The 25,566-nt window shown below is 40.4% G+C and overlaps 1 protein-coding gene across 2 annotated transcripts in view; it reads left to right on the top strand.

The window, feature by feature from the left end:
• The first annotated feature begins 2,158 nt into the window (after nucleotides 1-2,158).
• Nucleotides 2,159-25,566, top strand: part of klhl20 (kelch-like family member 20) — a 44,774-nt gene continuing 21,366 nt past the window's right edge. For both annotated transcript variants that reach the window (XM_078407433.1, XM_078407431.1), the window contains exons 1-4: nucleotides 2,159-2,505; nucleotides 7,799-7,859; nucleotides 17,687-18,260; nucleotides 24,926-25,084. In XM_078407433.1, the coding sequence (XP_078263559.1) occupies nucleotides 7,837-7,859; nucleotides 17,687-18,260; nucleotides 24,926-25,084 (756 nt within the window). In that variant the 5' untranslated portion in view covers nucleotides 2,159-2,505; nucleotides 7,799-7,836. The remainder of the gene's footprint in view (nucleotides 2,506-7,798; nucleotides 7,860-17,686; nucleotides 18,261-24,925; nucleotides 25,085-25,566) is intronic.

Below are 25,566 nucleotides of genomic sequence, written 5' to 3'. Positions count from 1 at the left end.
GTCAAATAATATAGGATGAAGGACTTAAACATAAGAAACTAAGGTCGGGACGGTTCTGCTTATTTGAGGTAAAGGGAACATTTTCACTAAAGTATACAGTACACAATTTGGCGAGTACAAATAAAAAGCACAAGGGGAACTCATCAGACAGCATCTGTGGAGAAAATAGACAGATGGGTCAGGACACTTCTTCAGGTTGATGGAGTAGGGGGGGATGAAAACTGAAAAGGAGAGATGGGAGTAGGGCAAAGCCTGATAAGTGATAGGTGGAGGAAGGAACTGCAGATGCTGGTTTAAACCAAAGATAGACACAAAATGCTGGAGTAACTCAGTGGGTCAGGCAGCATCTCTGGAGAGAAGAAATGGGTGACGTTTCGGGTCGAGACGCTTCTTCAGACTGGACACAGGTGAGGAGGGAAAGGACAGAAAGGTTGGTATGGGAATGGAAAGGGGAGTAAATATGATTGGCATCTGGAAGATCCAGCAGACATTAGTATCGTATATAGAGCATAAGTATTCAGCAAAATGATTCCCTAGTCTGCTTGGTCTCGCTGATGTAATGGAGACTATATCGGGAGAAGCAAATGCAAGAGATGAAGTTGGCAGAGGTGCACATGAACCTTAGTCTCAGCTGGAATGACTGCTGGGGTCCCTGGTTGAGGCAGCCCCAATGTAGGCATTGATGTAGCGGAGAAAAAGTTAGGGAATGGTGCCGGGATACATTTGAAACAAGGTGTGTTCGACGTAACCAATAAAAAAAAGGTCAGGCATAGTTGGGGACAATGCAAGTGCCCTTGACTACATTTTTTACTTCAAGAAAGTGAAATTGGAAGAGAAGTTGTTGAGGGCAACTTCCGCCAGGCAAAGAAAATGGTAATTTAATCTGTTTGCAGGTAGGGAATGGCTGGCAAGTGGGAAGCTTTCAAAAGTAGACAACTAGAGTAGGAGGACAGCATGTTCCTGTTAGGGTGAAGGACAAGGTGATCAAGTTCAGGGAACTTGGTTGATGAGAGATGTTGAGGCTCTGGTCAGGAAAAAAAAAAAGCCTTACACCAGATTTAGGCAATTGGGATCAAGTAAATCTCTCGGCAAGCATATGAAATGTAGGAGAACACTTAAGAAGCCACAGGGAGGGCAAAATGGAGACATGAAATAGATCTGATAGGCAAGGCATGGGAAAATTTTAAGAGATTCCGTAGGTATATTAATGGAAGGGTGGCTAGGGAGAAAATACGAAAAAGAATTAAAGATCAGCAAAGCCATCTTTGTGTTGAGACGAGAAAGATGTTAAATTAATATCCCCCCCCCCCCCCCCCCCCCCCCACAAGGATGTCAATTGGAAATTGTGCTGAAGAAATTCACAAGGATATTACTGGAACTTGTGGGCTTGAGTTAAAGTGAAAAGCTGGGACTTTTTACATTTGGAAGGTACGAGGCTGAGGGTGGTTGAAGTAAATACTCTTGGAATTCTCTCGGATGGGATACCCCTGAGGTCCGCAGAATCAGGCTAAGACTTATTGCAATTTACAAAGAGATTCACAAAATCACGCCATCATCCCAAAGCACCAATTGCCATGAAACAAGACAATATACATCATCAACTCGCTAAATTTCAATACCAATATTCCCTTTACCGTAGGACGATAAGGGAATGGAATATGTTACCATCCAACACACGTGCTGCTCCCGATGTTCAGTCATTTAAAAGGGGGATTGAGCAACTAGATCTCCTCAACTTGGTCAAAAAGGCCCACTTCAAAATGTCATCACTACTCTACTCACTCCGACCTGCGCGAGATAACCACTCATGAGGTGTTTGCGCAGTAATCAACCAGAACCAGAACAATCATGAAGGGCGTGGATACAGTGAATGCTCAGTCATTTTTTCAGGTTTTGGAGGATTCTCAAACTAGGGGGAAGAGACTTAAAGTGAGGTGGGTAGATTTAACAGAAACCTCAGGGGTAATCTTTTCACTGAGAGGGCCCCCGCATGCCAACTTGGTCGGCACGGACTAAATGGGCCGAAGGGCCTGCTTCCCTGCCGTGCAGCTCAATGACAGCACATCAGCGGCGCGCGCCCCCGGCGTTCACGCCCGGATCAGCGCGCGCTCCCGCAGCGCCTCCCCGCGCCTGCGCGGCCGCCGCTGCCGGCAGTTGCCGCGCAGACGCCGTCCAGCAGTTGGCCAGCGGACGCGCTGACAGTCAGGTTTTGGTGACGGCGTCTTCCTTCACTTTTGAAATGTTACGCGGTTGCTGGTCGCTCCTACACTTCGAAGCCGTGTGTCACTCGCACAGCAGCTGGGTGACGCTAGTCTTTCGGCCGTTGTCAATTCGGGGTGGTCGTGGGTTGGCGTGAATGTGATTTCCTGACCGCTGACTGCTCCGGTGGGGAAGATATTGGCAGCTGCACCACCACCGACCTTCCGAAGGTGCGCAGTGGAGCTGCGCAATCGGTGCTTGCCGGGGCAAGTGTGGATCAAGAAACTAAAAGCAAAGGGAAAACTGGTATGTATTAATTGTCCAATGTCAGAAGCTTGAAGCATGAGGCTTAATACATGCATGTTGAGAGTCACCCCCCAACACGGGGCTTCCCACAATCTCCTTTGGGCGTGTTTATGTAGAAACATTAAAAATGGACATTGATTAGCTGAGACGTCCTGGGTGTCTGGTTGTACCTAGTTCTCAAACCCGGGTTCAGACGACATGCCCGACGCATACAACATGGAGCTTAACTACGCAAACTCAAAAGCGCAATACTCTTTTTGTGGATTGTTCTCCGGGTAAATCTGGAGTTAACATCCTAAGCAGAAAGAAATATATCACAGAATACGTTTTTCTGTAGTTTTCTGGGGTTAACAAGGGTTGTCTTTTTGATCAAAAGAAATCTGAAGAAGTTCGGACTGTAATATAAAGATCAAGAAGACACAAGGAACAGCCGATGCTAGAATCTTGAGCAGAACAAAAAAAAAGTACTGGAATAAATAAGTGAGATTTTGAGTTGGGACCCTTAAAGACCAGGAAGCAGTCTTATATTTTAAGAATCGCCAAATCACTTTTTTCCCAATTTTTACCCACTTCATGACCCCCTGTTTACCCAATAGCAGCACCTTAATTAATGTTAGTGTCTCCAGTAGAATTCGTTTTTTCCCACCAAGTCAATTAAGCTTGTTATTTCTCTGCACCAGAATATTAAAGTTAAAAACATTTCTCCAATTGTATAGATGACTCCCCTCTCCAATTATTTATGTTCTTTGAGTTTAGTTGCTGAGCTTGTGGTTTTCTGTGTTATATAACACATTTTGGCCATTGAAATAGCCAAAATACTTATTGTATGTTCATCTCATTAATCTTATTTCTAATCAAATTGTAAAATGATCTTCTGTGGAAGTGCATTGAATTAATGTTTTAAAGTTATTACTTTATTGTTGTCAGTGTGTGAAAATGTGGTTGTAATTGCTTGAGACCAGTACGTGAACATCTTTGCTGTGGAAATGAGTGCGAGGATAGATCTTGGTATTGGTATTAATGTATTGTCATGTGTACCACAAACAAAAAGCTTTGTGTGTTGTCCAGTCAAATCAATCATACTATGAGTACAATCAAGCTGTACACAAACACGACAGGTAGAGTAAAGACAAAAATACCAAAATGTAGATTATAGTCTTTACAACTTTATGGTGTTGCAGTTCATAGAGTCACACAGAGTGGAAACAGGCCCTACGGTCTAACTTGCCGACACTGACCAACGTGCCCTTCTACACTCGTCCCACCTGCCTGTATTTGGCCCAAATCCTTCCAAACCTATCCTATCCATGTACCTGTTGAAATGTTTCTTAAATGTTGTGATAGTAACTGTCTCCTCTAGCAACTCACTCCATACACCTGCCACTCTTTGTGTGTAAAAAGAAAGTTGGCCCTTGGGTTCCTATTAAATCTCCCCATGCCTCCCCCGCACCTTAAATTTATGTCCTCTCGTTCTCGATTCTACTCTAGGTAAAAGACTGGGTAGTGCATTTACCCTATCTATTTCTCTCATGATCTTGTACACCTTTATAGGATTATCCCTCATCCTCCTGCACTCCGAGGAGTAAAGTACTGGTCTGCTCAACCTCCTAGATTTAACTGCTCGACAACACTCCCCAGTGCCTTGCCATTCACTGTGTAGGTCCTACCCCGGTTTGACATCCCAAAATGCAACACTTCACACTTCTCTGTATTAAATTTCATTAACCATTCCTCAGTCTAGCTGCCTAATCGATCAAGATCTTGCTGCCATTTTTGACAACCATCTTTGCTATGTACAACACAACCCACTTTAGTGTTATCTCAAACTTACTAATCATTTCTTAGACATTCTTATCCAAATCATTGATATAGATGACAAACAGAAATGGACCCAGCAGTGAACTCTGAGGTGAATTAGTCACAGGCCTCCAGTCCGAAAAACAACCTTCCACCATCACCCTCTGCTTCCTTCCATTAAGCCAATTTTCCATCCAGTCTGCTAGCTCTCCTTAGATCCAGTCGGCTAGCTCTCCCATGCGATCCAATTTTCCAGAGCAGCTACCATGCGGAACCTTATGAAATGCCTTGCTGAAATCCATGTATACAACATCTATAGTTCTGCCCTCGTCAACCTTTATGATTACATCTTAAAAATCTCAATAAGATTTGTGAGACATGAACTCTCATACACAAAATCATGCTGACTAACTCTAACCAGCCCCTGTGCATCTAAATGCATATATATCTTATCCCTCAGAATATGCTCAAGTAACCTTTCGACCACTCATGATAGACTCACTGGCCTGTAGTTCCCAGGTTTTTCCCTGCAGCCCTTAAATATAGGCACAACATTTGCCACACTCCAGTCTTCCGGCACCTCACCTGTATTTATTGATGACACATAAATCTCAGCCAGGGCACCTGCAATTTCCTCTATACCTTCTCACATTGTCCTCTAATTTATCTGATCAGGCCCGGGAGATTTGTCTATCTTCATACGTGTTAGGACCTTCAGCATCTCCTTGATTAGAGATACAGAGAAAGTGCAGATACAAAATTTGCATGGTATGCAGTGAGGTAGGGTGGAAGATCAGGCTACACCCTATTTTATGGCGGACCATTTAGTAGTCTGATTACAGCAGGGAAGAAGCTTTTTCTGAATCTAGTGTATTATATTGACTGTTGTAATTAAGAAGGGAACTGACCACCACTATTATCAACTTGCCATTGAAACCTACACCCCAAAATTATTATAAAGTGGGTTGTATTCCATGTAGCTTAATTGAGAATGAAGACCATTTTTATCACTTCTGCAATTGGATCTTGGAATTCATTTATATCAAATTAAGAGTTGTGAAGTTTGGTCCAGTGGATGTGACGTGTTCAGACTTTCAAAAGGGTTTCTGCAAGGTGCCACATCAACCACATGAGTTCTAATGTAAGGGCATGATTGGTTAACAAACTGAAAACTAGTTGAAATATTCAGGTTGAGAGGCCGTGGCTAGCACAGTGATTGAGAGATTTGTGCTGGGGCTCCATCTTTTCATCTATGTCAGTGATTTAATGAATGAACTTGGCATGTGTAGGAAAATAACTGCAGATGCTGGTACAAATCAAAGATATCACAGAATGCTGGAGTAACTCAGCATCTCTGGAGAGAAAGAATGGGTGACATTTCGGGTCGAGACCCTTCTTCAGATGTGAACTAGGCATAGTATATTAACGTTTGATGATGGTACTAAGATGAGTAACTTAGCTGGTTGTGAGGAGGATATGGACAAGTCTCGGGTATATAGAGATAGACTGAGCTAACAGGCAACAATATAGCAATTGGAATATATTGTAAAATGTGAAGTCATCCACTTTGATTTAAAAACAACAGGAAAACAAAGTATGTTTTAAATAGTAAAATTATGGAAGATATTGATAATCAGAGATACCCAGGTCTTGAGCCAAGGTAAAGGAAAATTAACATAAAGGTTGACCAAACAATCAGCAAAGTAAAAGATATGCCAACCTTTGTAGCAAAAGGATTTGAATGCAAGTATCAAGATGACTTATTGCAATTATGCAGGACACTGGTTAAACAACACCTGAAATATTATGAACAGATTTGATCTCCGCACTAAAAGAACTATATAGTCTGCAACACCTGTAGTACAATGAGCATTCACCAGGTGATTCCGGGAATGAGGTGGATTTGTCCTAGGAGAAGAAATTAAGCGACTGGGTTATCCTCTCTTGACTTAATAGTCATAGAGTCATGAAGCGTGGAAACAGGCCCTGTGGCCCAACTTGCCCACATCGACCAACGTGCCCCATCCATACTAGTCCCACCTGCCTGCGTTTGGCCCATATTCCCTCTAAACTATCCTATCCATGTATCTGTTCAAATATTTCTTAAACATTGTGATATTAACTGCCTCAACCATCTCTTCTGGCAGCTTGTTCTGGCTGCTTGTTCCATACAAAGTTGCCCCTCAGGTTCCTATGAAATCTTTCCCCCCTCATCTTAGACCTATGCCCTCTGGTTCTTGATTTCCCTTCTCTGGGTAAAGGTCTCTGTGCATTTACCCTATTTAATTTTTTCATGATCCTATACACCTCTATAAGATCACCCCTCATCCTCCTGCACTCCAAGGAATAAAGTCCTAGCCTGCTCAACCTCTCCCTCTCTCTCCTAGCGACATTCTCGAAAATATTCTCTACTCCAAATGTGGCCTCACCAATGACTTAAGAATAGAAGTGCAGCTCTTTTTAATGACATTATTGAAACATACAAAATTCTCTTGGGGATTTACTGGGTCAATGAAGGTATGTTGTTTCCCTTGGTTGGCATGTCTAGAATCGGGGTTGCTTTTTCAAAATAACCACTTCAGGACTTTGATGAACCTTTGGAATTTTCCATTCAAGAGATTGTGGAGGCTTAGTCACTAAGTATACAAGGCAAAGCTTGAGAGATTTTTGCACATTAAGGAAATCAAAGGAACGGTGATATATGTAGAAAAGAGGTTCTTAAATAGCTTCAACTTTGATCTTAGTGAGTGGCAGAGCAGGTACATGGAGCCAAAAGATCTCCTCCTGTTTTTATTTTCTGTTCCTATCTTGGTAGAATCTAACTTATTAATTCTATTGATTTCCCTATTTTGAGTCATTTTTCTATTACTTACCATCCCAATAAGATACCTGAATCTAACGGATGTTTCTTCAGTCACAGAAGGCATTCTAAAGTGTTTAAACACATTTATACTAGCCTCCTGTTTATTTTTAACTGAAAGACTAGCAGCGTAATGTACTCTTCTCAAGTTATTGCAGTGAGAAATAGTAACAAAATAATTGCAAGATCCTCCAGCAAACATTAAATAGCTCAGCGGCTTTAGAGTTCTGGTTCTGAAAATCAAAACCTTGTCTCAGTATGAAATCAATCAACATAATTTGTTTCTAAAATAACTTTAGTAATTACAAGATCTGTGCACAAATTGGGGCTGTAAATAGTTAATTTTAGATATTTTTAGATATAATTGTGAGTTATTTATTTAATGTCTATTTAGAATTACAAAGCAATTATATTCCCTTATATTGTTGAATTAACTAAGGACTGGTTGAAATGTGCTTGGGAATTAAAAATGGGACGGTTGATTTTGGAGACTAAGACTACATTATTGTCTGAAAAGATTTATATCTCCACTTTTGAAGTTCTGGAATAGCGATTGGGTTGCTAATGAATGCGGCAACGTTGTCCAGTAGAATTGAATGGCAGTTTTGTTTATTTCACTTTTTTTTTCATATATAGAAAAGAATTTAAAGGAAACAAGAATCTATTGACTGTGCATGGAAGGACAGCTAATGCGCAGGTGAGTTAAGTATTTTTGAGTTGAATGTGTTTGTGCATCCCTGAAATCTGTTTGAAACGCTGTAGACCTATAACCAATAGAAAATAGGATTGCAGATGTCAAATTGGATATTTCTTAAAATAAATCTCTTTAGAAACCCAAGTATACTTAAGCTATTGAACAAATATCGATGCTACAATAAGGCTGAGTGCTGGGAGGGAAATACAAACAGAAAATTGTGGAAATAATCAGCGTCATCTGTGGAGACACCTGCTGAGTACATCCAGTATTTCCTATTTTTATTCAAATATATAGCATCTATAGTTTCTATTTTCCAGTGCTGAAAGATAAGGCCAGCATTCGCTTCTTTAACTTTTTTGAGGTAAAGAGTGGAATGAACGTGTATTCTCTTGGTTAAGGGAATTTTAAAGATCTTCATACTTTATAATTTTTGCAAGATTTGGCTGTTTGCTTTAGAGGGCATTTTGGCAGAGATTTGAGGCATGGGTTTGGTGGGCTAGAAGAATTGTAATGGGTAGTAAGGGAGAGATAGGAACAAGCTGATGGTGTCTCAGGATAAAGATTTGGCATTTAGCATTGAGGTGAGAGGAAATCTCTTCACTTAAAAAATTGGATCTTTTGAATTTTCTACTCCAGAGCACTTGGGATAGTTCACCATTTTGAGTGTGTTTAATGTTGAGACAAATTGATTTTTGGAGGATAGGGCAGGAGAATGATGATACAGAAGATCAATCATGATTTTGTTCAGGAAGCCATATGACTTGCTCTTGTCACTGTCTTTTTTCCCCAGCTGTTCATCTCATGGATAAAAAAAAGTGATGCTAGTTGTGCTTGATTGTCCATTGCTTCTGGAATTGAAAAAGGCAAATCTGATTAGACTTATTTTTCATTTACTGAGACTTAAACGCTATTTATGAAATAAAACACAACCTGAGATATTCAACGAGTCATGCAGATTCTTTGTGGAGGCATGGGTATCATTTTAGGTTGATGACTTTTCAATGTTGTTTCTCTTTCCACAGATGTTGCATGGTCTGCACAATGTCTCCAGCATTTTCTGCTTTTTTTTTCTTCAGATTTCCAGCATCTGCATTTTATTGTATTTAGAATACTATTTCTGAATTGTGGAAGCATGCTATAGATTTAGGATTTCTTGTTCTTTAATTCTCCACTGATATATATATATATATATATATATATAATATATATATATATATATACACTCTGATGAGCCAAAACATTATGACCACCTGCCTTATATGCTGTTGGTCCTCCATGTGCCGCGGAAACAGCGCCGACCCACCGAGGCATGGACTCTACAAGACCCCTGAAGGTGTCCTATAGTATCTGGCACCAAAACATTAGCAGCAGGTCCTTCAAGCCCTGTAAGTGGAGCCGCTGTGGATCGGACTTGTCGATCCAGCACATCACACAGATGCTCAATCGGATTGAGATCTGGAGAATTTGGAGGCCAGGGCAACACCAGGAACACTTCATGTTCCTCAAACCATTCCCGAACAATGTGTGCAGTGTGGCAGAGCGCATTATCTTGCTGAAAGAGGCCACTGCCATCAGGGAATACCATTGCCATGAAGGGGTGTACCTGGTCTGCAACGATGTTTAGGTAGGTGACGTGTGTCAAATTGACGTCCACATGAATGGCCGGACCCAGGTTTCCCAGCAGAACATTGCCCAGAGCATCACACTCCCTCTGCCGGCTTGTCGTCTTCCCACAGTGCATCCTGGTGCCATCACTTCCCCAGGTAAACGGCGCACATCTACATGGCCATCCACGTGATCTAAAGGAAAACGGGACTCATCAGATCAGACGACCTTCTTCTTCTGCTCCAAGGTCCAGTTCCGACCTTGCGTGCCCAATGTAGGCGCTTTCAATGGTGGACAGGGGTCATCATGGGCACTCTGACCCGGTCTGCGGCTAAGCAGCCCTATACGCAGCAGGGTACGATGCACTGTGTATTGTGACACATTCCTCCCGTGACCACCATTAAAATTTTCTGTGACTTGTGCCACAGTCGACCTGTCGGTTCGGACCAGACGGGATAGCCTTCGTTGCCCTCGCATATCGATGAGCCTTGGGTGCCCAACACCTTGTCGCTGGTTTGTGGTTTGTCCCTCCTCAGACCACTGTCGGTAGGTACTCACCACTGCTGACCGGGAGCACCCCACAAGCCTTGCCGTTTCAGAGATGCTCTGACCCAGTCGTCTGGCCATAACAATTTGGCCCTTGTCAAAGTCGCTCAGGTCTTTACTCCTGACCATTTCTCCTGCATCCAACACATCAACTTTAAGAACTGACTGTTTACTTGGTGCCTAATATATCCCACCCCTTGACAGGTGCCATTGTAACAAGATAATCAATGTTATTCACTTCACCTGTCAGTGGTCATAATGTTTTGGCTCATCGGTGTTTACATATATATAATAATAATAATAACAATTTACGGCTATATCTTTTCTAATGCTGCTCAAAAGAGAATTAATTTGTTGGTGTTCCATCTTTTTTGATTAATATCTTGAAAATGGGTTGGAACTAATGATGATATTAGTCCAAATATAATCAGATTCCAACATCTGCAATTCATTGCGTCTCCAAAGAAAGGTAATTGGCTTTGAAACTTTGATTCTTGTTTTCTTCACATCAATGTTATTCAATCTGCTCAATGTTTCCTGCAATTTCCGTTACTTCAATATTCAAACAGGCATAGGATTTTGCTTTTTATAGTACCTTCCTGTATGCAGGTTTTCTGCCTACCTAACAATAACTACATTTCAGAAGTAATCAACAAAAATCAACCTACTGGAAGAATGCGTACAACTGTTTATTTTTTGCTCCAGATCCCAGCATTTGCAGTAATAAAAATGAACTGCAAATGACAGTTTGTATCAAACATAAACTCAAAATGCTGGAGTAACTTAGCGGGTCAGGTAACATTTCTGGAAAAAATGGATAGGTGACGTTTCAGGTCGGGATCTTTCTTCATACTGTTTGTAGGAGGGAGGAACTGGACTCAAGAAAAGACCAGTATAAATCAGGGCTGGCAACAGATGACATCAGGCAGGGTGGCTCCGATAGGCTGATTGTTGGCTTGGAACGGTGTAATCCCAAGAGGGACATTTATTTCATAAAATGCTGGAGTAACTCAGCAGGTCAGGCAGCATCTCAGGAGAGAACGAATGGGTGACGTTTTGGGTCGAGACCCTTCTTCAGTCTGAATGTAGGACCCACATTCTCATTAATTTACCTACACACTAGGGGCAATTTACAGTGAGCAACTAACCAACCGTACTACTTAGAATGTGGGAGGTAACTGGAGCACCTGGAATAAACCCATGTGGTAAGCATACAGTTAACTAATAATTTTGCTGCATTGTTGGGTGTAATCAGCAGCAAAAACGTAAAATATGTCTAAGATCGCTTTCTACAATTTCTCGTCCTATTATCCAAACCATCTGTTTCATCCATCAAGCAGATTTGCTTTCAATAGTTTTTGGACTTGTTCTACAACTGTTTTCATAGAAACCTAGAAGGTTCCAATAGGAAGAGGTGAGTTTGGCCTTTGAATCTTTTCCACCAGTCAGTCCAACTTGGCTAATCATCTAGCTTGAAACCATAGTCCAATTCCATTCCCACATCCTTGATGCCATCATTCTTTGAGACTTAACAGCCTCTTGTTCCAGTAGTGAGTTAAAAAAAATGCATGTTACATACAAACTGAACAAAATAATAAGAATGTATTATTTTTTAAATTGTATATCAAGCTTCTTTTTCAGAAGGATTCATTTTGTGGGTTGCCATTCTACAGAATGTGACAATGATAGCTGTAGAAGATAATATTTCAGTGCACATTTTAATATACAGTACATTAAAAACATTTTATTTGTAAGTCTGAATGATGTTTTTCCTTCAACCAAATGGTATAATCTGTCTAATTCTACAACTCCCTTGAAGTAGGTATGCTCCAGATTTGAACTAATTTCCTTTTCTGTAGTTATCCCCTTTGGGCAATTCTAACAACTTTCCTATTTTGGATGTCAAATTACCAACTTGACCCTTTGATCATTGATTTTTTAAATGATTAAATCACTATTTCTCTAAAATTAATATGAGGATGTTTTAGCCCAACAACCTTGGAGACCTTCTTTTAGACTAGACTTCATTCTTGTAATTCTCCTCTGACTCTTACCAAAGGCCACTGGGAAATCTCCAAAGAGTAGACCTTTATAATAAACCACAGACTTGATAGTGATTTTGCTCCTTTAGATTTTTGCTGCATTATTTGATGATTGGAATCCATTAATCTGTTACCAATGGCAAAATACAGCATAGATTATAAAGAAAAAACAAAAAATTGCTGGTAATACTCACTGATCAGATAGCATGGTGCATGATCTGTGTATTTTATGTTTGGGTAATGGCTGATGAGATCACCTATGAGAATAAGTCTTTTGCAGATAAAGCCTTTTAAGACTGGTCACCCAGCAGCTCAAAGCAACCATTGGGAAGAATATAGAGAAGCAATATTCACAAATATCTTTCCCTGCTCCATTCTGAAGTTCCAACCTGCAATAAAAGCAAGGTAGCGTGCCTAAATGATTAGCATCCAGTGGCTCTGACATTGATAATCATAACGTGCTTCAAGAGGCTGGTCATGGTGCACATTGGCTCCAGCCTTCCAGATAACCTTCATCCATGGCAGTTTGCCCACACTATCTCTCTGGTTGTTCACTCATCCCTGGAATATCTGGATAGCAAGGACACTTACAGTGCCCTCCATAATGTTTTGGACAAAGACCCATCGTTTATTTATTTGCCTCTGTACTCTACAATTTGAGATATGTAATAGAAAAAAATCACATGTGGTTAAAGTGCACATGGTCAGATTTTAATAAAGGCCTTTTTTAATACTTTTTGGTTTCTCCATGTAGAAATTACAGCATGGTTTATACATAGTCCCCCCATTTCGGGGCACCATAATGTTTGGGACACAGCAATATCGTGTAAATGAAAGTAGTCATGTTTAGTATTTTGTTGGATATCCTTTGCATGCAATGACTGCTTCAAGTTTGCGATTCATGGACATCACCAGTTGCTGGGTGTCTCCTCTGGTGATGCTCTGCCTGGCCTGTATTATAGCCATCTTTAGCTCATGCTTGTTTTGGGGGCTAGTACCCTTCAGTTGTCTTTTCAGCATATAAAAGGCATTCTCAATTGGGTTCAGATCGGGCGATTGACTTGGCCACTCAAGAATTGACCATTATTTAGCTTTGAAAAACTTCTTTGTTGCTTTAGCAGTATGTTTGGGATCATTGTCATGCTGTAGAATGAACCGCCGGCCAATGAGTTTTGAGGCATTTGTTTGAACTTGAGCAGATAGGATGTGTCTATACACTTCAGAATTTATTACGCTGCTACCATCAGCAGTTATATCATCAATGAAGATAAGTGAGCCAGTACCTTCAGCAGCCATACATGCCCAGGCCATAACACCCCCACCACCGTGTTTCACAGATGAGGTGGTATGCTTTGGATCTGGGCAGTTCCTTCTCTCCTCCATACTTCGCTCTTGCCATCACTCTGATATAAGTTGATCTTTGTGTCATCTGTCTACAAGACCTTTTTCCAGAACTGTGGTTGCTCTTTTTAGTACTTCTTGGCAAACTGTAACCCGGCCATCCTATTTTTGCAGCTAACCAGTGGTTTGCATCTTGCAGCGTAGCCTCTATATTTCTGTTCATTAAGTCTTCTGTGGACAGTGGTCATTGACAAATCCACTCCTGAAGAGTGTTTCTGATCTGTTGGACAGGTATTTGGGGATTTTTCTTTATTATAGAGAGAATTCTTCTGTCATCAACTGTGGAGGTCTTCCTTGGCCTGCAGGTCCCTTTGTGATTAGTAAGCTCACCAGTGCTCTCTTTCTTCTTAATGATGTTCCAAATAATTGATTTTGGTAAGCCTAAGATTTGGCTGATGTCTCTAACAGTTTTATTCTTGTTTCTTAGTCTCATAATGGCTTCTTTGACTTTCATTGGCACAACTTTGGCCCTCATGTTGATAAACAGCAATAAAAGTTTCCAAAGGTGATGGAACGTGGAGGAAAGACTAGGTGCTGAGAGCTCTCTTATACCTGGACGAAGGAGGCAATTAAACACACGTGAGCAATTACAAATGCCTGTGAAGCCATGTTTCCCATACATTATGGTGCCTTGAAATGGGGGGGGCTTTGCATAAACACAGCTGTAATTTCTACATGGTGAAACCAAAATGTTTAAAAATGGCCTTTATTAAAATCTGACATTGTGCAATTTAACCACATGTGATTTTTTCCATTACAAATCTCAAATTGTGGAGTACAGAGGCAAATAAATAAATGATGGGTCTTTGTCCCAAACATTATGGAGGGCACTGTATGTCAAACTCCTATTTATTGACTAATATTCTGCCTTTAGCACCATAATCCCAACCAAACTCATCTTGAAACCTAGAACTCAGCACACCCCGTTGCAACTGGATCCTCGACTTCCTGAACCATAGTCCACAATCGTCAGGTCATAAGAGCAGAATTACGCCATTCAGCCATTGAGTGTACTCCGCCATTTAATCATGACTAACCTTGGGTGCTGTCTGTATGGAGTTGATGTGTTCTCCCTAGTACCTTGTGAGTTTTCTCCGGGTGCTCCGGTTTCCTCCCACACTCCAAAGATGTGCAGGTTTGTAGGTTAATTGGCTTCTGTAAATGGTCCCTCGTGCAGGATAGAAAGAGTGTACGGGTGTTGGGTGGTGTGGACTCAGTGGTCCGAAGGGCTTGTTTCCACGTTTATTGCTAAAACTAAAACATCTAACTTAATTGTAGAAATTGAACCCATACTGTAGTCTGGTTGATGTGAACATCGTGTAGCTTCACATGGAATACAGCAAGAAGTTCTCCCAACAACTGGGTCAATATTCGTCTCTCAACCAACTACACCAAAAGCAAACTGAGGCCAAATATATCATTTTGGTATTTGGCTGTGCACAAAATAGTTCTAAAGTGCTGTGGGACATTTTGTGATGTGATAAAGAAAATAATGATGTTAATGGTATGCTTGTTATCATCAGTTAGGGCATTGAGTATAAGAGTCACAAGGTCATGTTGCAGCTTTATATAAGTTTGGTTAGGCCGCATATGGAGTATTGTGTGCAGTTCTGATTGCCTCAGTAAAGAATGAATGCAGAGGCTTTGAAGAAGGTGCAGAAGAGATTTACCTGAATGTTGAATGAATTAGACGGTATTAGCTAGAAGGAGAAGTTGGGTGAAGCCGAAAACAGCCTCCTCACCATTGACTCCATCTACACCTCACAATGCCTCAGTTAAAGCTGCCATATAAGCAAATACTTAACCCTCTCTGATCATTCCTCCTCCTCCCCACTCCCACCCATTAGAAGATACAGAAGCTTGAAAGCGTGCACCACCAGACACAGGAACACAACTAGACATAGGAACAACCTCTTCCCCTCTGTTATCAGGCTTCTGAATGGCCCTTCTATCAGCTAGGGTACTGTCTGATTCATCTCTATTCCATTGTGGATTTTGGACTTTGACAATGCAGCTGGTGCACTACAATACTGAGGACTATACTCTGCATTCGTTCCCTTTGCTCTACCAATTGTACTTGAGTTTGACTTGATTGTATTGATGTATATAGTATCTGATCTGATTGGAGAGCATGCAAAACAAAGCTTTTCACTAATTCGGTATACGTGACAATAACCTGCACCAGAATAACTTGAACTGTTTCTCTGGAGCTTCAGAGGTTGAGGGAAGACCTGATAGAAGTATATAAAAACATGAGAGGCATAGATGGAATAGAAAGTCAGAAGCTTTTTCCCAGGGTGGAAATTTCAAAGACTCAAAGACATCGCATTAGGGTCAGAGGGAAAGTTTAAAGGAAATGTTCGCAGCGAGTTTTTTTACACAGAATGGTGGTTGCCTGGAATGCGCTGCCAGGGCTGGTGGTGGAAACAGGCACATTTGGGAGGCATTTACATAGGCAGTGGATATGCAGGAAATAGAGGTATATGGATCACATGCAGGTTCAAGAGATTGGCTAAACTTGGCATCATGTTTGGCGGCAGACATTATGGCCGAAGGACTGGTTTCTGTGCTACACTGTTCTATGATCCATGAAAGGTGTAAACAATTTTCTCTTGAAGTATTGCATTTAGAAATGGATTTGTTTATTGATCTTTTAACTGCTCATTGTTAGATTCTCACAGTACTAATTAATAAGAAAAGGCACAATCTGTAACAAACACGAGTTCTGAGGATTGATTCCTGGATTCTGATTAGCTGATCTTAGCTCGCTCGGACAGCTGTTAGCCTAAATTTGCCAGCTCATAGTAAAATACTTGTACAATAATAGCTACGGGCGATATGCCAATGAACTTCATGGCAATGAACCACAGCAAGTTCCAACAGCTCAAAGAAAAGGAATAACATGATGAAAAGTTAAAATGTTCAATCATTTCTATGCATGTTTATTGTACAAGGTGCATTAATGGTGCTACCGGTGTGTGTTCTATTTATTACATAGCATAAAGATCAAATTATTTATCAAACTAGCCTTTTTTGGGGGACCTGCTATGCCACAATGTATAAATTTCATTTCTGGTCTAGGGCTTGTGCCATTCTTGAGCTGGGTGGGTATCATGTTATGCTGATGTGAGATCTGATAATTATTCCACAATATGTTTAAACATTTTTCCATATCCTTTCTTTGTGGTTGGGTCTAACAACTCAACAAATGAACTGAAATTGACGGTTGACTGTGGCTTTGTGACATAATGTCATTTGCTATATTAGTGACAAACTAATCACAAACTATATTAGTGATTAATAGTGACAAACTGTGGTCATTTTGTGAACACCACTCTGATTTTTGGTCTTTACCTTTTGCCTGTATTCATTCTTCTGAACTACACTGACTGATCCTCAACACCATCTGATTAAATAGATTGTATCAGATTGTGTTGTTATTAATGGGTTAACACAATGAACTTTATTGCTATTTTGTAGATCACTGACAGTGCAGAATATGAAACATTAAAAAATATATTTTAAGGCTGCTATCTTTCATCCTTTGCATCCATCTGGACATTACTTCTGTGATTAAAGATTGATGTGCTTATGATCTTCTATCAGTGATGATCTTTAGTAGCTCAAACTGTGATTAAGGATTCAGGATAGGAAGGGGTGTAGCACACCACAACTCTTCTGTTCCATCTTCTTCCACACCTCCGGAGCTGCCTGATAAATGATGCTAACAGCAAGGTGTTGCAACTGGGACAGTTTCCAGCCATAGATTTATAATAATAACAATAATAATATATTCCTTTATTTGTCCCACACCGGGGAAATTTACAGTGTTACAGCACCAAAGTGGATTGCAAGAGAGCAAGAGATCATTCATTATAAATAAAAGATACATAAATTGTCATCAGTTTTCTGTGTGTTCTTAGCTGTTATTGTTGACTCGTCTGCTGGAACCAGTGCTGGTTGTGCAGTTTCACAGCACCGGGAAGGAAGGACCTCCTATATCTCTCCTTCACGCACTTGGGGTGAAGGAGTCTGTCACTGAAGGAGCTACTCAGTGCAGTGACAGTATCCTGCATGGGGTCAGAGTCGTTGTCCGGCAGCGATGTTAGCTTATGTGGTGTTTTAATATTGCTAATGTTCACACCATGAACGGATTGCAAATAATGTGCAAGAAAGGGAAATTTCTGAGTCTGATATGCTCTTTTCTTTTTTCTCCCTGTCTCCTACTATCAGGTGTATTGGTGTTCGCCCAGGAGAAATCGGAATGGACGTCACAAGCCGATGTACGCTCGGCGATCCTAACAAATTGCCTGAGGGAGTACCGCAACCAGCTAGGATGCCATTTGTATCAGACAAGCATCCCCGGCAGACTTTAGAAGTGATTAATCTACTGAGGAAGCACCGGGAACTCTGCGACGTGGTGCTGGTTGTGGGCACAAAAAAGATTTATGCACATCGAGTTATCCTATCTGCCTGCAGTCCTTACTTCCGAGCCATGTTCACTGGTGAGCTTGCAGAAAGCCGGCAAACGGAGGTTGTGATTCGTGATATTGACGAGCGAGCTATGGAGCTTTTAATTGACTTTGCTTACACGTCTCAGATAACAGTAGAAGAGGGGAATGTACAGACCTTGCTGCCGGCTGCCTGCCTCTTGCAGCTGGCCGAGATCCAGGAGGCATGCTGTGAGTTCTTGAAAAGACAACTTGATCCCTCCAACTGCCTTGGGATCAGAGCTTTTGCTGACACCCACTCCTGCAGAGAACTGCTCCGCATCGCTGACAAATTCACTCAGCACAACTTCCAAGAGGTAAGGGCTAATGAAATGGGACAAGATCCACGTGTTCCCAGTGTAATTTAACTTAAGCAATGAACTCCACAAGAATGCTACATTTTTACTGTATTCACAATTGAATGTTCATGGTGCAGTAAATCTGGCTACTGTAGATTTAATTATTTTTAAATCTATTCTTTCTTTGCAAATTTTTAGTATATAAGTGGGATAATAGAAATATTTTATTCCCTGGAAGTCATTTGGGCATTAAAGGAGGAATATTTGAAATTTACCCCAACAGGCTTATTGATCTATTTTATCCTAAATGGTGAGCTGATCAAAATTCAGCCTTTGTCCTTCTCATCTAAGTTGCTTTTGAAGAGAAGGAACATTTGTGTTGGCCTCTACTTGTGTGGGAGAGAGGGCAAAGGCAATGTATTTCCATTCTATGAACCTTTATAAATGGACCTCCTGGGTTCCTGGATATTCCTGCCAATGTTTTTTTATCACAATAATGAAAATCTCGAAAAAGAAGAGTTGCTGAAAACGTAGAAAAATTATTCCAGTTCCTGTCACCTACCTTTGTCATCCTGCATATCAATGCACCAGTCTGCCATTCTAAAATACGTATCTTTACTTGTTAACATAATACATTGGTTTTGACCATGATGGGGTAAAGGCATGTGATTTCATAGTGAAACTCAAAGTAAGTTCCCATACGTGAATATGCTCTCAGTTTTATTTTTGTTATTTTAAAGTAGTCTTGATGAAAGCCATGCAGTTTCTGAAAGAAAGGGCAATTACATCATATGGGGACCTTTGAGAAGTGAGAGAAAATTTCTTCGGCGTAAACCATGTTGCAGTTAACTTACTTTCTTGAGAAAATGTTCCAGTGCGTAGGAAATGGAGAGGAATTAAAGGGGGCAGCCACTGGAAAACTATAATCTACTAAATTCCTTTTTCACTGCTTTCCATTATTTAAGACTGTTTTGAAATAAGAGATAATCAGAAATTAGTAATTTACATTTTACATCTGGTGAAGAAATAAATAGTATATAACTTTAGGCCTTCAAAAAACAATTACCATCCTCTTGCCTTTTTGCATAAACATATTCGCACAATACATGTTGATTTTGTTTCACCCTTTCCTATCCTGAATCCTTAATTACAAATCATAGCTGGCCTGCGGCATGTTGTCAAATGCTCATTCTTTCAATGCAAGTGGAGATTAAAATTCCTTAAGAACTATCCACATGTTTTGTTTCTCCACTGGAAGCCACAAGAAAACAGAAAAAGGGGATATTTTGTTTTTAAGTCAGGGATGAGCAAGAATATCTCCATTAGAATTATCCACCATATCTATTACTGTAATTGAGAAGGACATGCTAGATGCAGGAAACATGTTCCCGATGTTGGTGGAGTTCAGAAGCGGGGGCCACAGTTTAAGAATAAGGGGCAGGCCATTTAGAACTGAGATGAGGAAGAACTATTTCACTCGGAGAGTTGTGAATTTGTGGAATTCTCTGCCTCAGAAGGCAGTGGTGGCCGATTCATTGGATGCATTCAAAAGAGAGTTAGATAGAGCACTTAAGGCTAGCGGAATCAAGGGATATGGGGAGAAGGCAGGAATGGGATACTGATTGTGGTTGATCAGCCATGATCACATTGAATGGTGGTGCTGGCTCGAAGGGCCGAATGGCCTACCCCTGTACCTATTTTCTATGTATTCTATCTATGTATTCAATGGACCAATTATTTATTGCGAAATCTTCCAAAGTGGTCATCTAGTTAAATACAAAATCATTGGGACGTCACAAACCATCATGATAACACTGTTGGTTCAAGGTTTGACACTGTCCAATCCTTTCTTGGGTAATGACATGTTAAAGGATTACAAAGAGGTTATTTTGGTACCTCTGTATTTCAAGCCTCATGACTGATCATAAATAATATATAATTTATTTTAATATTTGAATTCAGAATAAGATAATCTTCTAGATGTGTTAAACTTTGTTTTTTTAGTTTGCAACTGATGAAAGCTATATTTTGTGCTCTGATTTCAGCACATATTGCTCATAAAGTAAGGTGAAGTTTATGCAGAGAACTGAAGGGTTGTTGCAGATGACTCTTTTGAAAAGGTCATCTTTCAATTTGGAGTTGGCTCAGATCCACTGTCGGGTATTTTGAGATCTGTATATTTTTATTAAGGGTAACACGTTATTACTGCAGTAGATTCACAGAACTCGCATTTCATGGGATCTTAAAATGATGCCTTCGGTAATAAGTACTCTGAGGTATCGTGCATGCCCTTGCTGATTTGAAAGGATCCGTGTTTGTTTTCTCTGAAAGTTGTTTATTTGATGCTTACCACTAATATTTATACTAAAACTGGATAAAAGCATTCAGGATGGCACGAACTCAGGAAAATATTAGGGAAGAAGTACTGAGTAAATTGTTGAAATTGTGGGTTAACATGTCTCTGGACTCTAATAGATTTCATTTGGGATCTTATAGGAAATAGGTAGTGAGATTGTTAATGCATTGGTTTTGATTGATCAAAGTTTGCTGGATTCAGAGAAGGTTCCATTTCGGTTTGTGTGTGCACGCGCGCGCGTGTGTGTTGTGGCAGGGGGCCAGTTAACTTAGTGTATTCTATAGGAAAAAAGTTAAAAGCTATCATTAAACACATTATAGCAATGCCTTTAGAAAAAATCCAGGTAGTCAAGCTAAGTCCACATGGCTTAATAAAGTTGTTTGACCAATTTGTTGGAATTCTTTGAAATAAAATGTTGGCATAAAGGGAAACAATTAATGTATTGTATTTGGATTTCCATTATTTGATAAGGTGCTACATCAAATGTTACCACAGGATCTAAAAATTGCTTCTTGTAATAATAATAATAATAATACATTTTATTTATATAGCGCTTTTCATATACTCAAAGACGCTTTACAGAGATTTTGAGAACATAGGGAAATTAATAAATAGATAAATAAGTAAATAAATAAATGAACAGAGAAAGGAGACAGTAGGTGAGGTGACCTTCAGTGGTTGAAGGCAGTGCTGAACAGGTGAGACTTCAGCGATGTTTTGAATGTGGTGAGTGTGGGGGAGTCTCTAACGGTTTGGGGTAGTGAGTTCCATAGGGTGGGAGCAGCGATGGAGAAAGCCCTGTCCCCCCAGGATCTGAGTTTAGTCCGGATGTGGGGGGATAGGAGATTGGCAGCGGCAGAGCGGAGGGTGCAGGTTGGGAGTGTGCCTGTGGAGGAGGTCGGTCAGGTAGGATGGGGCCAGGTTATGGAGGGCTTTGTAGGTTATGAGGAGGATTTTGTACTGGATTCTCTGGGGGATGGGGAGCCAGTGGAGTTTATAAAGGACGGGGGTGATATGGTCACGGATCGAGGTGTGTGTGAGTAGACGGGCAGCGGAGTTTTGAATGTATTGAAGTTTATTGATGATTTTTGAGGGTGCGCCATAGAGGAGGCTGTTGCAGTAGTCCAGACGGGAGGTGATGAAGGCGTGGATGAGGGTTTCTGCAGCTGTGGAGGAGAGGGATGGACGGAGACGGGCAATGTTTTTGAGGTGGAAGAAGGCTGTCTTTGTGATGTGTTTGATGTGTTTGTCGAAGGAGAGGGTTTGATCAAGGATGATTCCAAGATTCCGGATGTGAGGTGAGGTGGATACTGGGAGACCATCAATGTTGAGGATGAAGTTTTGGGTGGATTTGGTGAGCATTTTTGGACCAATGATGATGATTTCAGATTTGTTGCAATTGAGTTTGAGGAAGTTTGATTGAAGCCAAGTAGGGGGTAACATGGGTAGAAAACTGGTTAGCCACTCAGAAACAAGGTAGCCATAAATGTATATTTTATGGTTGGCAAGATGTGATGAGAGGTGTGTAACTGAGATTAGTATTCGGGCATCAACTTCTGAGAATTTGTATAAATGTTTTCAATGAAGGAACCAAGGATATGGTTGTCAGATTTGCTGATGCTACAAAGATAAATTAGATTGTAAGTTGCATACATATTAAGTGAGTGGGCAAAGATCTGTAGGGTTGTACAGCATAGAAATGACCCCTTTGTCCCAACTTGTTCATGTTGACTGTGATGCCTGCCTATAGTAATCCTATTTGCCCACTTTGGGCCTGAATCTCTCTCTTTTCCTGTCCAAGCAACTGTCCAAATGTCTTTTAAGTCCCTCCCTATTTAAAAAATAACAAAGACCTACAAATTAATTGCCCAGTGTGCCGCAAGTTTAAATTAAAATTTGGCTTTGCCTCAATCAATTAGCTGCTTGCCTGTATTTCTTGCAAGTTAGGTTTCCATGTCCATTTAGGGTGTTCATATAACTTTATTTTAATACATAATCTTCCTTACTCGTTTTGCTTCTCTGGCCCTTTTTTATTCCATTCTTCATGCACTCACCCTGCATCATCCTTACCTTCACCATTTTATTCATTAAAAAAATACTGTCTTGCATTCCCTTATTTTCATTATTTCTAAAGATTATTTCTCCATTTCCTGTTATTTCATTTCCTTCCCATGTTATTTCCCTATTCATGTCATTTCTTGGACTTTCAAACCTTCCTTCTGTTTCACATTGGTCTTTGCTTAGTGTATGTTCCTATTGCTCATTAATTATTTTCTTGTTTAAATCTCCCATTGTTTTTTGACCACTTACATTCTTTGGAATCTAGTTCAAGTAAGTACTTTAACTCGGATGCTCTGATTACTTGATTGGATTAGTTCAAAGGTAATATCAAACCAAGTGCCATCAAGACGGACGGCACGGTGGCACAGCGGTAGAGTTGCTGCTTTACAGCACTTACAGCGCTGGAGACCCAGGTTCGATCCTGACTACAGGTGCTGTCTGTACGGAGTTTGTACGTTCTCCCCGTGACTATGGATTTTCTCCGAGATCTTCGGTTTCCTCCCACACTCCAAAGACGTAGAGGTTTGTAGGTTAATTGGCTTGCTATAAATGCAAATTGTCCCGAGTGTGTGTTAGATAGTGTTAGTGTGCGGGGATCGCTGGTTGGGGTGGAAACAGTGGGCCGAAGGGCCTGTATCCACGCTGTATCTCTAAACTAAAACTAAACTAAAAGACAAAGGAACCTTGATCAAAGTTTGAGGGATCATCATACTGAAAATTTGTTGTGAATTTGGAGAGAGTTATGAGGAAATTCCAAGGCTTAGTTTTCAAAGATGAAGGAAGGGAGGCACAATTATTAACTTTGGTTGTAATGAAGAATTCATAATTGGGGGAAACACAGATATCATGGGTTATGAAAGATCAAGGAATGGAAGGCAACCGTGAAGGTGAATAAATCTGTCAGAGTTAGGCAGCAGAATTTTAGATCATCTCGAGTTTGCTCTGGGTAAAATGGGAAAAGCTGGCCAGCGGTGTAATGGGCTTATAAATGATCTAAGGCTAGGTTGAAGTCAGGTGACCTGAAAATGTTTGTGAGGAAGTTATCCTGAGAGTAAAGTTATAGAGTTACAAACAATAAAAAGAGATTGGTTTCAACCAGAGACCAGTAATGTAGAAGGCGTCAGTGAGGTTGTCGAGTTCATGAATGGAACAGAGTGTGAAGCTTAACTTCCCACTCTTTGGTTGGAGGAGATATCTATCAGAAGGCAATCTGAGAGTTAGGACTTAGAGGTAATTCTGGTGTTTTGGATAACGTTTTCAAATGGCAGCATGTTTGAAAGAATTCAAACCAGAAATTTGAAAAAAGTACTGATACATTTGAACGGCAGCAACAAAATCGAGGAGCTATGGATTGGATGGGGAAGTTGATGATGGGCAGTACTTTGAGGGAATGTAGGGATCAAGAGCTGACAGCAGAAAGGGTGTAGCCCTAGATTGGGAGGAGGTTGGCCATCGACAACCAGCTAAAATGAGTGCTAAGAAGAGTTCTGAGTTATCAATTTATTGGGAATACAGAGAACAACACAAGATTCTAAAAGATAAATATTGAAAATTTGTAAATAAGGTAGAAAATCTTGAAAATGTTCCATCTTGCAGCATCTTTAAGGAGAGAAACATGTGATTCTCATCAGAATTCCAGTGAAATGCTGTTAACCTAACATATTGACTGTATTTCACTCTCCATAGATGTTGCTGGGTCTGTGGAATATTTCAGCTTTCTCACTATTATATTCTGAAGTTAGTTTCAACACAATATGGGGCAATGGAAGAGATGAGTGGAAAAACATGACTGGGGATAAACATTTGCTATATTTGAAATGGAGACTAAATCAATTTCTTTGTTAGAGGGTGTATTTCATTTAAAAGCATGACTGTAATGTTCCTATCAACATGAGGAATTAAAAATGTGGGTAGACACAAAATACTAACCAGGCAGCATCTCAGGAGAGAAGGAATGGGTGACGTTTCAGGTCGAAAAGAAGGGTCTTGACTCGAAATATCACCTATTCCTTCTCTCCTGAGATGCTGCCTGACCCGCTGAGTTACTCCAGCATTTTGTGTCTACCTTTGATTTGAACCAGCATCTGCAGTTATTTTCCTACACAATTAAAAGTGTGAGTTGTTACCGTTACTCCCAAATGTTGTTCTAAAGAGCCAGTAGCCTGAAAAGAAAGATATTTGATAGTAAATTCAACTTTTCTTTTTAAATGCTCTTGTTTAAATTGCTTAATTGTTTCTTAAAATACTTTCTTCCTGCTGCTTTCAGGTGATGGAGAGTGAGGAGTTCATGTTGTTACCAGCCAATCAGCTGATTGATATCATTTCTAGTGATGAGTTGAATGTACGGAGTGAGGAACAGGTTTTTAATGCAGTTATGGCCTGGGTTAAGTACAGTATTCAAGAGAGACGTCCACAGCTTCCCCAGGTGAGACAATGTCCAGGTGAAAATCTGAATTCTTACATCCTGATTGGTTGCATTTCCAAACCTTTAATAGATGTACGTCTGTTCAAATTCAGTACAGTTTCATCGTGAGATCAATTTATCTCTGAGCCTCAATTAAGGGTAGTAGTAATCTGTTTTAGTCCAGTTCTGTTGATATTTCTCAAGGCCTTAATATGAACTGGTTTACTTTAGATCACACAAATGCTTCAATATTCATACTTTTCTAAAATACTTCATTTTTTTAGGCAAAAGAAGATAGTTTTGCATTTATATAGTGTCTTCCTTGACTTTGCATTCACAAAAGCACATGAAATATTTTGACAAATAAAACTGCTTCCGAGTTTTAAAGGAAGTGGCTATTATAGTGATTACGTCCTTGGTCGCGTCAACCTTAAACGATGTTTAAGTAAATATATTTATCTTAGCACTGATGTAAACAGTAATTAAAAATTTCCTACGACTGA

This window comes from Rhinoraja longicauda, chromosome 11 (assembly GCF_053455715.1).
Source record: "Rhinoraja longicauda isolate Sanriku21f chromosome 11, sRhiLon1.1, whole genome shotgun sequence".
Taxonomy (NCBI): Eukaryota; Metazoa; Chordata; class Chondrichthyes; order Rajiformes; family Arhynchobatidae; genus Rhinoraja; species Rhinoraja longicauda.
Note: the sequence above shows the minus strand (reverse complement) of the source record. Positions and strands in the feature narration are given on the sequence as shown.